Below are 15,348 nucleotides of genomic sequence, written 5' to 3' on the forward strand. Positions count from 1 at the left end.
TGGACTTTCAGGGCCCAATGCTATTTCTGCTCAAGTCAAAAGGAATATGACAGGGCTCTTTGACTTCACCACCTGCTGAAGGCTAAGACACACAGGCCAATATTTTCTAATTTAGGCACCTAAATAAAATAACCTCTTTTTTAAAGGTCTTGAGCATCTGCAGCTCCTGTTGAAGTCCGTTGGTGTTGCAGGTGCTAAGCATCTTTGAAAATTAGGCCATTTTATTTAGTGTATAAATTAGAAAAATGTGGCCATCACTAACGTTGATGACATTTGGGTCCAACTGATTGTGTATTGGAAGTCATCTGACATCAGTATGGTGGGGTTTTGGAGAGGTAAGAGTGGAATTGGCAGTACCTAGCTGCAAATCATTTAAAAATACAAAAATGTGACTGAAGTTGTTAGACTCAGATATGACATAAGTAGAAAGGCTACATCTGACAATTCAGGGTGTCAAGGGCAGTTCATTCCTAACTCAGCCTTGGAGGGTCTTTGGATTTTCTATATTAGATTTAAAGATTTGCAGAAGGGCTGAGCTCATTAACATGAACTCGCAGCTTTTGCCTTTTCCCTGTGCCTCTCCGTGGCTAGAATCAGGAAATCTCAAAAAATAGAATGTCCCAGCATATAATCTGATAAATAGTCCAATCAGATGTGAAGTCATAGTCCATGATCTTCCACTGGGCAGAAGGCTGTGGATCGTTTTTGCTTAATGACCCCCTTATTTCATATAGCTGTCTAGTAGTGTGGTAATAAAATCTTGATGTTATTACATTAATAGAAGTTCTGAATACTTATCTTGTATTTTAAAGTTTTTTGGGTCAACTCCTGCTAGTTTTACTCACAACTAATGCGACTGAAGACAACAGATGTGACTAAAATGAGCTAAATCTTTTACACAGCTAAAGTAATGATTAATCAATTAATTGGCAAGATACACAGAAAATAGATACAGTACTTATTTGGGACTTATCGGGCCAAATTCGCTGTCTTCCTAAACTGATGCAACTCCAGAATACTCAACAAAGTTTTATATATTTACATAGGCCTGCAGTGAATTGTAACCCTTAATGTAAAGTAATCAAAATATGTTTATTGAAGTTTAAATAGTGTGCACATCTCAGAAATATAATTACTCAATATAAAATGGTTTTTCTATTTATTTAAATGCTTATCGGACCATCACCACCATAGTATCTACGTTTTCTTCTCATTTTCTTTTAAATTAGACATTGTAAGCAGCCTATTGTTTCTGCAATAAATGTGCATGTATGTACTGAATGTTTTCAATCATCATTTAGCCAGTGTAGATTATTTTAAAATAGGTTTACTTTTACAGCAGCATATGTTTTACAGTACCATAAAATATGGACTTTAAATCAATGCATTGTCTATATAAATGGTCATCAGCTTTCGGAAAGTTTGTATCCAAAAATAAGTAAACCTGGGAATAAAGCTTTAACAGCTGACTTAGTCATTATAGCTACTGCAGTGCTACATGCTGAGAAGCTAGATATAAATATGAAACACTATAGGTTTTCCTCTCTCTTTTTGCAGTCTTTTGTAGAAGACAAAAATGACACCATCATATAGTTACCTAAAGACTTGACAGGTATTGATTTAAAGCACAATATATCAAGTGGTACTGTAAAAAGGATTTCATGGTCATAAATTTTAATGTCTTCCAATTTTGCACCCTCTCAGTAACTCGTCAATAACAACAGTTCAGTTTAAAATATTTGCTTCATTCCTGCATGGCATTAAAGTCTATTATACAGTTGTTTGGATACATAAGATGTGACAAAAGGCAACTCAGGCCACAAAACAAATGCTACATTATATTTTCTATAATCTGTTCTCCAATGGGAATGCTAAACAAATTGCAGATTTTCACTATAAATACATTTTTAAAAACTAATTTTAATATAGAAATGCAGTTGCCTTTTAAAAAATAATGTATATTGAGCTTTTGATTTTTTTAATTGTAATTTAAGTCTTTGTTATAATTTTACATACATAATTTTCAGGAAAGATATTTTCATTAAGCTTTGTAGGCATCACTATGAATTATGTACACAATCTTCAATTTCAGAATTACCAGTTTAACTATTAAAAATAAAGCAAATTAAAACCAAGAATAATAGTAATTTACTCACTTATTGCTATCTTTTGATTTCATTAAAAATTCTCTTTAAATACAATTAATATTAAATATATTAGCAAAAGAAATTTTCTGTTCATTTAATTTCTTTCTAACAAAATAGTCCTTAAAGTATTTAAAGTTTTAAACTACAATTTTAAATTATTTTTTTCTGTAGTGGATTGGAGTATCAGAACCTGAATATGTGGATGCCCTGAGGATTGTAAATAAAGGATTGTGTAACAGGAAATAAAATAAAATTGAGCTTCTATGGCAAATTCTTCTAACAAATGTGATAATTCTGAACAATTCTTAGTTGTTTATAAAATACGTATTCAGCTAAATTGGTTCACAAATGTATTTTTATGTACAACTAAATTTTATATTATATTGCTGATGATTGCAAATATTTTTTTCGAATTGTTAAATCATTTAAAAATGAATGCTTAATTTCCATAGTAATACATATGAATTATTACATGAAATAATTTATTTATATACAATGTATCCAACTTTTAGTTTAAATAGGAATTTTAAAAAATAGCTTTTCTACCTGGAAAAACACAGTTAGGAACCAAAACCACAAACTTTTACTTACATGTGCCCTGATCCTTCACTGAGATCCACTAGCATGGACCTCTGCACTCATCCAGAGTCCCATTAGATCAGTTGGATACCAGATGGTGCGGGGGATCCTGACACAGGTTTAGGGCCCTGAATAGTATTTATGGACACAGGTAGTCTGACTGAGCAGCCCTTACTCACGTGAGAGATTCCAATCTTGAGTGGTTCTGTGCATGTGAGTAACATGGGACCACTTCTGTGAGGAAGGACTATTCATTTGACTAAGGGTTTGCAGGATCAGTCCCCGAATTGGTAACTATACTTATTTGATGTAAAAGAAAATTAAAGTCTCCACCATGAACATTTAAGTAAACAGGGATATTACAGTATAATTGCTTTATAATGAACATTTTAAAATAATTTAAATAAAAAACCATGCAAAATCACACCACCATGTGAAAATTCCTTTTGAAAAAATTAAGAATGTAAAATGCTATTTTAAAAAATGTAAAACAAATAATATAGACATTGTTTAATTTAAGCATATACAGTATGAATTAAAACTTAATACTTGACTCAGCAAGCAAATATGAAAATCTATACTAAAATTAACAGGGAAAATATGATTTCTTTTTATTATATTTTTATATATATTTATGCAAGAAAGGATAAAAAGATGTCCATCTAAGCCTCTAGGTACTTTTAAGTTCACTAATATAACAAATAACAAAAAGAAAAGTGTTATGCACCAGCAGTAACTAACTAATCATTAAGGCGGGGGAAGAATTTTGAATATTTTTTAGTTGCTAAACAAATTATGGGAATGTAGGGACTAATCCTTTTGTAGAATTAAAAAAGCTATCAATGAAATATAGCTTGTTTTGTTGTTTAAATATCATTTTCAGGTTGTTTAATTTTTCAATAAAACAGTAATTGTCAGTTTCTGATGCTATTATTTATACAGCTAGAATGTAAAGATATATATTATACTTAAATTGTTATTGACAAGATTTGTCTAACACTTACACCTGTAATGACAAAAGGAAGATGTATGGATTGAAACGGAAGGAAAGAATTGTATTTTTTGAATGGTAACAAATACAGCTTCTGTTTTAGTTCTATTTGTTCATATAGTATCTAGCAAAAGATTGTTATTCAGTTTAATAATACAAGAAATCTAGTCAAATAATTAGTTATTTAACATAAAGTCTATGAGGCGTTTAACAGCCTCAAGTGGTTGGAACATTTTGTTGAACATCTGTTTGTTGATGCATGATTCTAGTGTTATTAATCTTCTTTGTAGGTAAGCAGGTGATTCACCCTAACCAAATTGCTGTTGTCCAGGAACAGTTCTCTCCAAGCCCTGAAAAAATAAAGTGGGCACAAGAACTGATTTCTGCTTTTGAAGAACATCAGCGATTAGGAAAGGTAAATATTTTATTAATACCACATATAGAATACCAGTTAGAGTAATATTTAAATTTGAGGAAAAATTGAAGCATGTAGTGGGGAGTGTTTGTTTTTACAATAAAAAGTATATAGTAACTTATGATTTTATTAGCAAAATGAATGTCAGGGCAGCATAAAGCTAGAAAATTCACAATAAATATGGAACTTCTCAAATACATTTACAAATACACTTTCTTTATTTTCCTGCCTGTCTTAACTTTTATCCTTTAAATAAAATTATTTGCTGCTTAGAAAATTAAAAATACTCTTAAATTATTTCACAAAAATCATGATGATATTGTCATATGAAAATAATTGCAATCAAAGGACAGGTAGCATGGAAGAAAAAAATACATCCTGCTTGCTTTGGTATTACTTGTGGGAAGAAATTAATAGATTTGAAATTCTTTATTTTTAAAAAATATCTGATACAATGTATTTAGTTATGGGGGTCCAATTCTGCAATTGCTTACATGTGTGAATAAAGTTACTTATGTGCATAACTGTTTGCCAAATGTGGCTCTTAATAATTAAAAGTGGGAATGTTTTCTATGTATTTGTACCAATTTCTGGACCTGAGATTTGGATAGAGTGGAAAGCAAATTAACACTAGAATATGATTGTTCCTAATTTAGTGCATCATTGAGTCTCACGTTTCCTGCTCTGTGGGTTTCTGCTATGTAAATATTGCGGTGGTGATGCACAATCTGTCTCCACTTTGTGCCAGTAATACTTAAATTAGGGGTCGCCTGAAGGAAGATTTTATGCTAGTTGCAGCATTGTCAGTTAATTATCTTAAAGGTTATTTGCTATAATCCAGTTTGCCTCTTTTTGAAAGAAAAAAGTTGCAGCTAAGTATGTTTATCTTAGTTACAGCCAAACCTGATCATGTTAAAAAGCCTGGGGAGTTTTGATGTTCCCAACATTTAGTTGCACACAAACTGAAATGCCTGAAGTGTGTTTGTACAAAATGTAAGTGAAAAATAATCATAATTATAAGTAAAAAAATCTTCTGTAGTAAAGCTGAGGACGCAAGACTATGTACAGATCTGTACTTTTTACTGGTAGTGTATAAATATTCCCAATAAATTCCTTTACTTTATGATGTGTGGATATACATTGGAAGTTAGATCTTCCCCGTTTGCACACATTTCTAATGCAGGAAAGATTGCATATTAGACATTCTAGAAAGATCAGAGCAGATTTGTGATTCATTTATACCTACATTTCAGAATAAGGCTATTAGAATAATGATTTATTATTATAATACAGTTACTGGTCTGCCCTTCACTGTCTACGGTATCTACTAACATGTCCATCACTATGATATTTGGGTGCCAGCCTGGATAATTGTTTCAGGTCACCATCATATGTTATCTTCCTGTGTCTCTTTGTTCTGTTCCCCTTATGTCTATGCTTAATGTAAGTAACAGAGAGAGAACATGCATGCATGATTTTTCACATTTTTCTGATTCATACACGCTACATATCTTACAAATGCATTTTGCTGGGTATACACAATGCCAGTGGTGGGTTTTTTCAGGGAAATAAGAAGCAGATACATAATAAACATTCAAAGGACAGACTCAATAGAATATTTGTTTATGTTTATGCCTTGTACCTCATGAGCCCATATAAATTTAATTTCAAAACCCTATCAAAAGAGTACACCTGTAAGTTGTATAACTGGTGAGGGATATATGGTAATTTACAGTATTCGTAGCATAAAATTACAAAAACCTTACAGATATGGCATTTAAAGATCCTGCATTATGGAAGCATTACTTTTCTAATTTGTTTTAAACGTGTTATTTTAATGGCACTTTGTCCCCAGAATGCTGGTTTCTTGATTAGATCAGCACTTTATGAAAGTTTTATTGTAACAAGTGCTTTCTAGTTAGATTAGAAGCTTCTATAACTCTTTGGCAAATAAAGATTTGCTGCTTTACTAACCAGTTTCCACATTTCTACATGTTTTGTGAATAAAGATCTATCCAAAAAACAGACAAACAAACCCACCACCCCTGGATAAGCAAGTTATTTTGTGACTTGGCTGGAATTCTTAACATTTATATACTACTACTTTTTCATAACAAAAAAATTAGTAAATAGATTTCTGAGTGCAATGTTTCCTGCAAAGTTCTTCACTGAGTTTCTATGGCTGTATTATAAATGTGTAGCCAAGAAAAGCCTGAACAATCTGATTACTTAATTTTTCCAAAGCAAAGGTGTCTCACAGGAGGGATCTCATGCTGTGTGTCCTAGAGAGATGTTAAAATTACAATAATAACTCTTCCCATCCCATCTAATAAGAAATATTCCATATATTGCTTTTAGAAATCCTAATGTGCAGATAGTGAAACACCACTCCTGCTTTTCTTTTTATTTTATTAAATTAGAACTTGCATGTCAGTAGGTCCAAAAATATAGCTTTGGTTCATACTGTTCAGTCTTGCATGTTTTTTGTTATGTTATTAATCAAAATTGAAAGCCTGGAAAAAATAAATGCAAGGGATTTGAGTGGCTAGGTTGCTCACAGATAAATTATTGGTCTTCAACCTCTAGGATCACAGTTTGTTGTTAATTGGTTTCAAAGTTTGATGCCCTTAGTCAACAATAGTTTGCATTAAAATACAATAATCAGCTCTCATAATTTATCACAGTTTGACAGATACAACAGTCATAGTAATCTTTGTTTGAGAAAAGGCTGAAATCAGACTACTATATCTTGGAGACTAAAATGCTTTGACATAGTGGTCCCTGCATTTGAGAACAGAGGTTAGTAAGAATTAGGATCACAGGTGGACTCTAGGGTATTTTAGACACTCCTATAGTCCCTAGGGAGAAAAAAAGATTCTGCTTGCCCAAATTATTTGGAATAACATTATGGGCATGGTCCTGTTTGCACTGAAGCCAACGACAAAACTTTCATTAACTTTTTAATAGTAGCAGGATTGGGGCCTATGCATAGGTAATGAAAAAAGGGAATGACTAACACAATATATACACCACTGATCCAAAAACTGGACCTCCACCTGGTGTGTCATTTGTGTTTGTACTTTATTGTTTGTGTCTGATTTGGACATTGTTGAACTAAATCACCATTCTTTGTAAAGGTCTTTGAGATCTGCAGATGAAAAGTGCTGTATGAAAGCAAAGTATTACTATAATACAGCTTCAGTAATTTTTCAAAGAGAAGTGCATTGTACAATTGCTGTAACGTATGATTCTTGGGACTAAATTCAGGTACAACCCCCATGAAAATCTAAAAGTGGCATAAAATAGATCTTGATCATAGACTGGGTTCAAGAAGCAAGATAGTGTATCTTGCACTTATGTGGCATTTAGTAGGCCAGATTTTGCTCTCACTCTGGTTTAAATCTGGAGTAGCTCCACTGCAGTAAATGGAGATAATAAAGTGATACAAATCTAAATTAAATGAGGACAGAAATTGGTCCACATGGCTTACAAAATGAATTACTTACACTCCAAAAAAGCAAGCTGAAGGTAGCAGGAAAAGCTATTAATAGGGTATAAGAAAAAACAGCTCTCCTTTTAATGTAACTACATTACACTTTACCGTGTACCCTCATTTTCTCAGCCAAAATGCAACTTACTCCACCATTACATGACTGATAAATTTGACCCAAAAGTACTTTAAAAACCAAAGAAGCTTTTTGTTGTTTATATATAATACAAATAGTAAATTAGTTTTAAAATATATTCAGATTGAGTATTCTTGTGCAATCTGAGTTTAAAGTATTATATTAGGTACAATATCATTTCTGTAAGGGTCTTTACCAGTTGTCTGAGTTGGGTTTTTAAATCTGATATCAAGCAAAAATGACAAATGGAGTGCAAAAAGATAAAATAAAAGTGTAATTAAGTTTTTACATAAATAATAAGTTGTAAATATTTTAAAGGAACCTGATTGGTCAACAGAAAAGAAAGAGCTAAATATTGCCTCAAAAATTACATGTAAATTAAGCGAAATTTAAAGTTAGGATTAGTAATTCACAGTTCAAAACTGTAACTTTGGTTGAGTGCTTTAGGCTCCACCGGGCTAAGCTGAAAGAATGATATATATGGTGCTATGTATGGATAATATTCTTAGCAGGCCTTTGGCATCTGAATGATATGTGAACTCAAGTGATTTGGCAAACTATGTAGTAGCTTTTGTGGTCCTTCCTGGAATCCTTTTATTTACACAGTATCTGGTCTGCAAGGGAATTGCTCACAAAGGCCCTGTCATAACAGTCTTTGTTTAGAAAAGTCTGAACCCAGGCTACTGTATCTTAGAAACAATCTTCATGCTAGGACTTGTAATTGGGAGTGCCCCAACTCCCCTTGAGGTCAGTTAGTGTCTTTCCCCTTATTGCAGTGGGAGTGGGATCCAGCCCTCAGTAAGGATTCTGTCTGTCTGTAGCATCTGGCTCCCACTGCCTTCCCAAGGGGCTGTTGTTCTGGGAGAGGGCTCCTTAGCACCTGTGCCAATGTGTGTGTGTGTAGTCAGGAAACACTGCCCCAAGCTCTTCCTTCATTCTGGGCTTGTCTATACTTACGACGCTGCAGCAGGGCAGCTCTAGCGCTTCAGTGAGCACTACCTGAGCCGACGGGAGGGATTCTCCCGCTGGCTTAGGTACTCCACCTCCCCTAGAGTTGGTAGCGAGGTCTCCAGTCAACCCAGCACGGTCTACACCGGGGGTCAGGTCGGTTTAACTGCGTTGCTCAGGGGTGTGGATTTTTCACATAAAATATAGTCAATATTATTAACAAAAGTAGCTGTTATTCAGAAGAGAGATCAAAGAAGTGTGCTATAGCATAACTGGTGGATTTCCTCCCATAGAAAAGACTATTTGGGGGAAAATTGTGAACTTTTGTTATGCAGCGGTAAGGGGCACATTAGCTTGTTATTCCTGCATATGCTGACTCCACACTGGTATGACCAATCCTGTGCACAGTTGGGGTAGGTGTGAGGCAGAAAGGTCTGAACTGCAAAGCAGGCGAAGAGCCTGCAGAAGCTCATGAGAGCTCTGGGAGCTCGTACAAATGATTTGCTTGCCCCTTCTGTCCCCAAGCAGGCCCTCTGTGGATCTTGATCCTTTTCCCTCCTGTCACTGAAGCCCTGGGGCTAAAGCACAGGGAGGCTAATACAAGCTGCAGCCTGGGCCCAAATGTCAACACTGCAGTTAAACAGCCCCTTAGCCTGAATCAGCTGGCACGGGTCAGTCACGGGTTTTTAATTGCACCGTAGATGTACCCAAAGAGTCCAACATCAGTTTAAAGGATACTTTGGATAAGAAAAGGAGGTCTGTCTCTACAAATATTCTATTTGAGTGCCTCACTGTTTCTAGCATCTGTGTATTCTGTATATCTTGTGCATCCAGGTTAGTTATTTGATAGCTGCCAGTTCCTGCCTTCCCAGAAAGGAGTTAAGAAAAGAACCTACCCAAGAATCCTGGATAGATTTGGATTGGGGGGTTCATTTGTAAATACTCTGCTGGGAAGAGAGGAACAGGAAACTTCATCTTTTTGTAAACTGAAAGATATTGACCAGGACCATCTCAAGCTTTCCCAAACTCCCTCAGCTAGTCTTTAGTGACTTACTAAGCTGTAGAGAGTCATCAATGAAAAGGGGCAGGGGCCTTGTCCCAGCTCATTATGATAACTTTTCCCTTTGAAAAGGGGTTTTTAGAAGAAAACCTGATTCAAGGGTACCTGGCCTGTCGGGCAACTTCAGTGTTGACTTCTCTGAAAATAATCCTAAAACCTTTTCTGCAGGAAAAATCACCTGTTTGTAGTCAGGAGGTTCCCTGACAAGCCTAAGCATAGTTCCAGTTTTTGGAAAAAGGAGTGCTCGTTTCTTTCGTTTCTGTACCTGGAAGTAAACCCAAGCCATTCTCCTGAGCCCCTCAGCAGAGGAGCAAAGGTTTCAGGCAGTCAACTTTTTCCCTCCATGGACTTTGCCGAAGGATTTTTTCTTAATCCCAGTGGGAAGTTATCTTTTTGAATTCCTGGGTCTTTTTCCATAGTTTCCTGTGGGTGTCCTCTTAATATCCTCCTGCTTCTTCCCCTTCCCAGAAAAGTGGTCTTCCCTTCCTTTCTCTGTAAACTGGGTAACAGTTTGTGGGGTTGGGAACAATGTTCCCAGGCCCAGGCAAACAGACTTTGATGGATTTATTCCACATTCTTTGTGGCCTCAGAGAAGGAGATATCAGACCTTTTTCTTTTTCTTTTAGGATTTGGAAGTGAGTGAACAATTTCATAAAACCTCAGAGGATTAAAATGGAATCTTTCAACTAGCAATGGATCAGGAATATCCTAGACTTGACTATGCCTGCTTACACATCACCTACTTTCCTTCCCGTCAGAAGTACACAAGGTTTGCATTGGCTAGCTGATATTTCCAGTTCAGCACTTCTCCATTTAGTCTGCCTGAGCGTATTCACAGTCAGCCCTCCATTGAAAGGATCTTACATAATTACTTATTTCGACAACAGGTTTACTCTCTCACGGTCTCTGGACTGGGTTACCCAAGCAGTATGGGAGCTTTGTTCAACTTACTGGGTCTCATAATGAATGATGGGGGAAGACGATAAATGCTCCAAATCCTGGACTAACTACATGTTTCCTCAGATGTGACCCTGTCAGGGTGAGGAGCTAACACACAGGCCCAAAGAGAGAGAGAAATTAACCTTCTTAGTGTTCAGAAGGCTAATCCGAGGGAAGCACATCTTTTATAAAGTCCATCTGCTCAGCAGTATTTGTGTACCTAGACCATGAAAAACATAATGCTGCTAGGGAAGTCTGTTCTTTTAATTTTGTTCATCTGAGTAGAGATGATATGTAGAGAGAAGAGGTCATCATCCTCTTACTTGGGCCATATTGGGTCCAGGTCACCTTAACTGTACAGCAGACTGGCTAAAACAATAAAAGAGTATTCTAGAAGAATTGTCCTAAAGGCAGAAGCCTTTCAGCAAGAATTGGGGAGTCTCCATCATATACCCATTTGCAACAAAATGTGGTACCAGGTGTTCCCCTTTAGGAAGCATTTCATGGAACTTTCCCCTGGCTTGCAATTTTATCTTCTTCCACTAATTGGAGTGTCCTAAAGAAAACTGAAGGTCACAAAACTGCTTTCATCCTAGTTACCCTGAACTGGCCAAAGTGATCTTGGTGTGCAGAGTTCATATAAGACTCCTTCTATACTTAAGCCAAGACCTTACTCAGCAGGACCCAGTAACACCCCATACCTGGGTCCCACTTGACCTGGTTCATAGTAGGGTATTCCTGAAGTCCTGAACTTCTCTGACATGGTGGCCCAGACTATGCTGTACACACACACAAAGAATAATTATTTTGCTTCCTGTTGGGTGTGGACAGTTTTTTTTCCATGTGGTACAGGGCAATTTTTTTCCCAACTAGACAGGCCAGAAGCCAGGTTTAGTTTTTCTACAGGTTTTTGTCAAAGGCCTATCCCCTAGCTCCATTGTGATTGAAGCCTTTGCACGAAGTACCTTACAGAAGAGACAAAGAGGACATCAAACCTAGGGGCCATTAGCCAGAGCTCATCTGCTGATTAATGATCTAGACAGTAGATAGTGGAAAAGACAGTTTTTCAGGAAGCTGGTTCCCAAAACACAATTTAGGACTTTGATGATCAATAGAAACAACTTGAATTTCATTTGTAACCAGAGAGAGAACCAGTACAATAATTGGAGTTGATGTGTAATATGCTTGCTACAGCTTAGGAAAGCAGATCTCCATGTTCTGTACCTGCCATAGCTTGAGAGTGGTTTTCAGTAGCATCCCTCATATCAAGAGCATTACAGTAATCCAGATGGGTGGTCACAAAGGCATGGATAATCATGAAAAGACCAAATGCAGATGAAAAAAGAACTTCTGGCCACCTAAGCCATATGCTCTCAGAGATCAGGGAGTATCCCTAAATTGCAAATCTTGTTAACAAAGCATGAGCAAACCCCTTCAGTAATGGGGCCAGTCACTATCCCACATACCTCCAAACAATTAGGACTCTATGTTATCTGGATTGGCATTAGTCCCAAATCACATTCCTCCAAGCCTCAATCTCTTGTCTCAATTAGGTAAAAGGAAATAAAATACCACACTATCTGAGTTAAGTGAAAGACACACACAGCTGCAAGACATCTGCATACTGATAGTCTTGGAATCATAGAAGATTAAGGTTGGAAGAGACCTCAGGAGTCCTCTAGTCCAGCCCCCTACTCAAAGCAGGACCAGCCCCAACTAAATCATCTTGCCCAAACTGTTTAATTATCTTATCCAAGGGTACATGTAGAACAAGAGAATTGAAAGAATAAACCCCTTTAGAACACCACATACTGTATGAGAGGACTCAGTGTGCATGAGCAATTGTGCAACACCACCTTCTGGTATCTTTCTGTGGGAAAAAATGGAATGGAACCGCTCACATGCAATCCTGTCCATCCCTGCCATAGTCCAGTCAACAAAACATTGCTGGCATATTTAAAGGAGTCAGCATGGATACCGTCACTGAGGAAGGCCCCCAAGTCCATTGTAGGGTCTCTGTATCATACCTCAGTTGTTTGAGAGAGATCAAGGAAGCGTGAAGACTCTGGATTATATGAGAACTGTCCTGCACTACCTTCTCAATAACCTTGTAAAAACAGCAGTTTAGAGGCCAGGAATAATTAACAAGATCAGAGTTCAAGGTAGGATTTCTTGAGCAGAGGTCTAATGAAGACTTATTTGATGGAAGGTGGCATTTTACCATCCTTCTTAAGGTAAGCATTGATTACCAGACCCAGTATCTGCCTGACTGGTTTTATTTTCCATGAGGGAAATAGGTCCAACTCACAGTTAGTTTCCAAAGTTGCTCTAGGACCTCAAGAAGCAAAATTGATTGAAACTGAACCACAGAGGATTTTTGTCCCCTCCAGGTACAGATTTGCTCTCAACAGAATGGCAATCCAATCTGAGTCCAGTCAAACTAACCTGCAAAAAAGGATAGAGTATTTCTGACAGTAAGAAATTTTTTATGATGTTTCCGTAAGGTGGAAATCTGAATTTACCAAGCTATTTACCAAACCAAAGTATTTCATAAGGTAAAACTTCTTAGATGCTATTGTGGTAGAGAAGAAAACTTTCACTTCCCCAAGAGCATAAGACTAAAGTCTTCTATCAGGAAATCTTTTAGTCTTGGACCACAATGGACCAACACTGGATCTCTTTATGCTGCTCCATATATTTCGTTTGTCACAAGTTAAGAAAATCTTTGAGGAAGACATATTGGGACAGAATATCCAGAAGCCACTGTACCAGCGTTCAAGAACCACAGACGGTCATAGTGTCCTACCATTTGCACATTATTCTTTTTCAGAAACCAATGATATCAGCTCAGGTCTATGTCTCCATGAATGGCATAATGAAATGGGTCCTCTGTCCTAATAAGAACAAACATAAACCCAAACTGATGTGTTGTCAAGTTGAGTCCTGAATATCTTTGATGGCAACTCCACTGGATCTTGACGCTTTATTCCATTAGGTTTTCCTAAAATGTCATTTAAATTGTCCCCCTGCTGCAAAAATTTTGTTCCTTTTTGTTTTGACAGTGAGTAGTGAGAATAATTGCTCTCTGTCCTCTTTATAATATCCCTCTGCCTATTCGTAGTCTGTCACTTTTGTCTCTGTATTATTTTAGACTCACCATGCTCAATTCTTTTTTTCACCGTCGTTATTTTCCAAACCTTATCATTTTTGTTGGTCTCCTCTGAGAACTTGCGACAATTAGTCTCTCTTTTTAAAAATTCCTTTCCAGCTTTGTTTCCTCTTGGTACCTGCTGAGTGTACCCTGCACTCCATCCTCCTAGTCACTTTGGGCTAGTGTTGAATACAAAGTAGATCTACTAGGATCCCATTCGCCACTGCACACTTGACACACAAATTACTGTTGTTTTTTAAAACATTTTATCTATTTGAGAGAATCTGAAATTTCATTATAAATTCATTGGGCCCAAATGTAGGCCCAGTTTACAGAATGGGATGGGGCACATAAGCTCCAACAGGCTCTGTAGTGCAGGCTATTCCCATTGCAGTCTAGGAACACTGACCTGAGGTATAAGGATGTGAGGAGGAGAATATACCTGCTTTGCAGGCATGAGTTGTGGAGCTTCTCAGGAGACAGGGACGCCAACTAAATAATCTCCCTGTTCCCATCCACGCAGCCCTGTATGTATCAATAACCTCATCCATCCCCCCTGCAGCTGGAGCTGCAGAGGACTTAACAATTACGTCAACCTCTGTGCAGCTCCGGTAGGCAGGGAGAGAGGGGAGTAACCAAGTCGCCCCCCTTCTCTCTCTCTGTCTGAGTTGTTATAGACCTGTCAGCAAGGGAAAGATCTTTGAGACATGGAGGGCCACGCAGTCTTTCCCCAGCTGTTAGTCTGTTAGGGACAAACTGCCTCCACTCCCTGTGAGTGGGACATCAAGGAAGAGCTGCCTATGCTCTGCTCCCTGATACTTCCCAGTGCCTGAATGCCACATGTGGCACTCAGGCTGAGCAGAGTCAGAGACTCCGCCTTTGGGAAGGGGAACACATGCTACCCCTCCCCCAAGATCTGCTTTCACAGCTGGTCAACCCAGGCAGGATGAGGAGCTCCTGCAGCTTTGACTTGGTAGAAGCTGCTGGGTGCAGACTGGGTCCCACTCTTTGTAATACCACACCTTTAGGACATTCAGAATGTTGTTACTCTAATGAGAGGTTTTGGTAATGAAAATGAAATGTATACGGTATTGTTTGAAATGGACACAGTGAAGGAAAGTCCAAAAAGGTCATATGACCCTACCTAAAATTTGTAGCCAACCACATTTCTCCTACATCTGGCCATAAGACTTTTGGGTAATCCTGTAAAATACACCCATGTTTAAATACTCTGGAAAGAAATAGGATATTTGTTTATGATGTGCTTTCATAGGGCCATCATTTCACAATCATTCATGATCTGACCTTGGCAGAATGAGCATGACCCTACTTCTCTGTTTTGTCTTGGTTTTTTTCTTTTTCTTTTCCTTCCCCCTATTCCAGTGTAAAATGTATGGGAAATATTCTGGGGACTAATTTACTGAAGCTTTAGGCACTCTCTGCTTTCCACAGGTGTTATTAAATATCACTTCTGCTTAAAGAATCACATCAA

General features: G+C 37.3%; 1 protein-coding gene and 1 long non-coding RNA gene across 6 annotated transcripts in view; one reads left to right on the forward strand and one right to left on the reverse strand.

The window, feature by feature from the left end:
• Positions 1 to 15,348, forward strand: part of CLYBL (citramalyl-CoA lyase) — a 234,937-nt gene that overhangs the window by 213,373 nt on the left and 6,216 nt on the right. For all 4 annotated transcript variants that reach the window (XM_048854217.2, XM_075129562.1, XM_048854203.2 and 1 more), the window contains one exon: positions 4,008 to 4,132. In XM_048854217.2, coding sequence (XP_048710174.2) covers positions 4,008 to 4,132 — 125 coding nt within the window. The remainder of the gene's footprint in view (positions 1 to 4,007; positions 4,133 to 15,348) is intronic.
• LOC125638444 (uncharacterized) overlaps positions 1 to 15,348 on the reverse strand; it is a 96,958-nt gene that overhangs the window by 40,185 nt on the left and 41,425 nt on the right. The window contains exon 1 of one of the 2 annotated variants that reach the window (XR_007357234.2): positions 2,739 to 2,829. The exons of the other annotated variant lie outside the window; for it this stretch is intronic. This is a non-coding gene — a long non-coding RNA (uncharacterized LOC125638444). Of the gene's footprint in view, positions 1 to 2,738; positions 2,830 to 15,348 lie in introns of those variants that run through there. 2 annotated transcript variants of the gene reach the window in all.

This window comes from Caretta caretta, chromosome 1 (assembly GCF_965140235.1).
Source record: "Caretta caretta isolate rCarCar2 chromosome 1, rCarCar1.hap1, whole genome shotgun sequence".
NCBI lineage: Eukaryota > Metazoa > Chordata > Testudines > Cheloniidae > Caretta > Caretta caretta.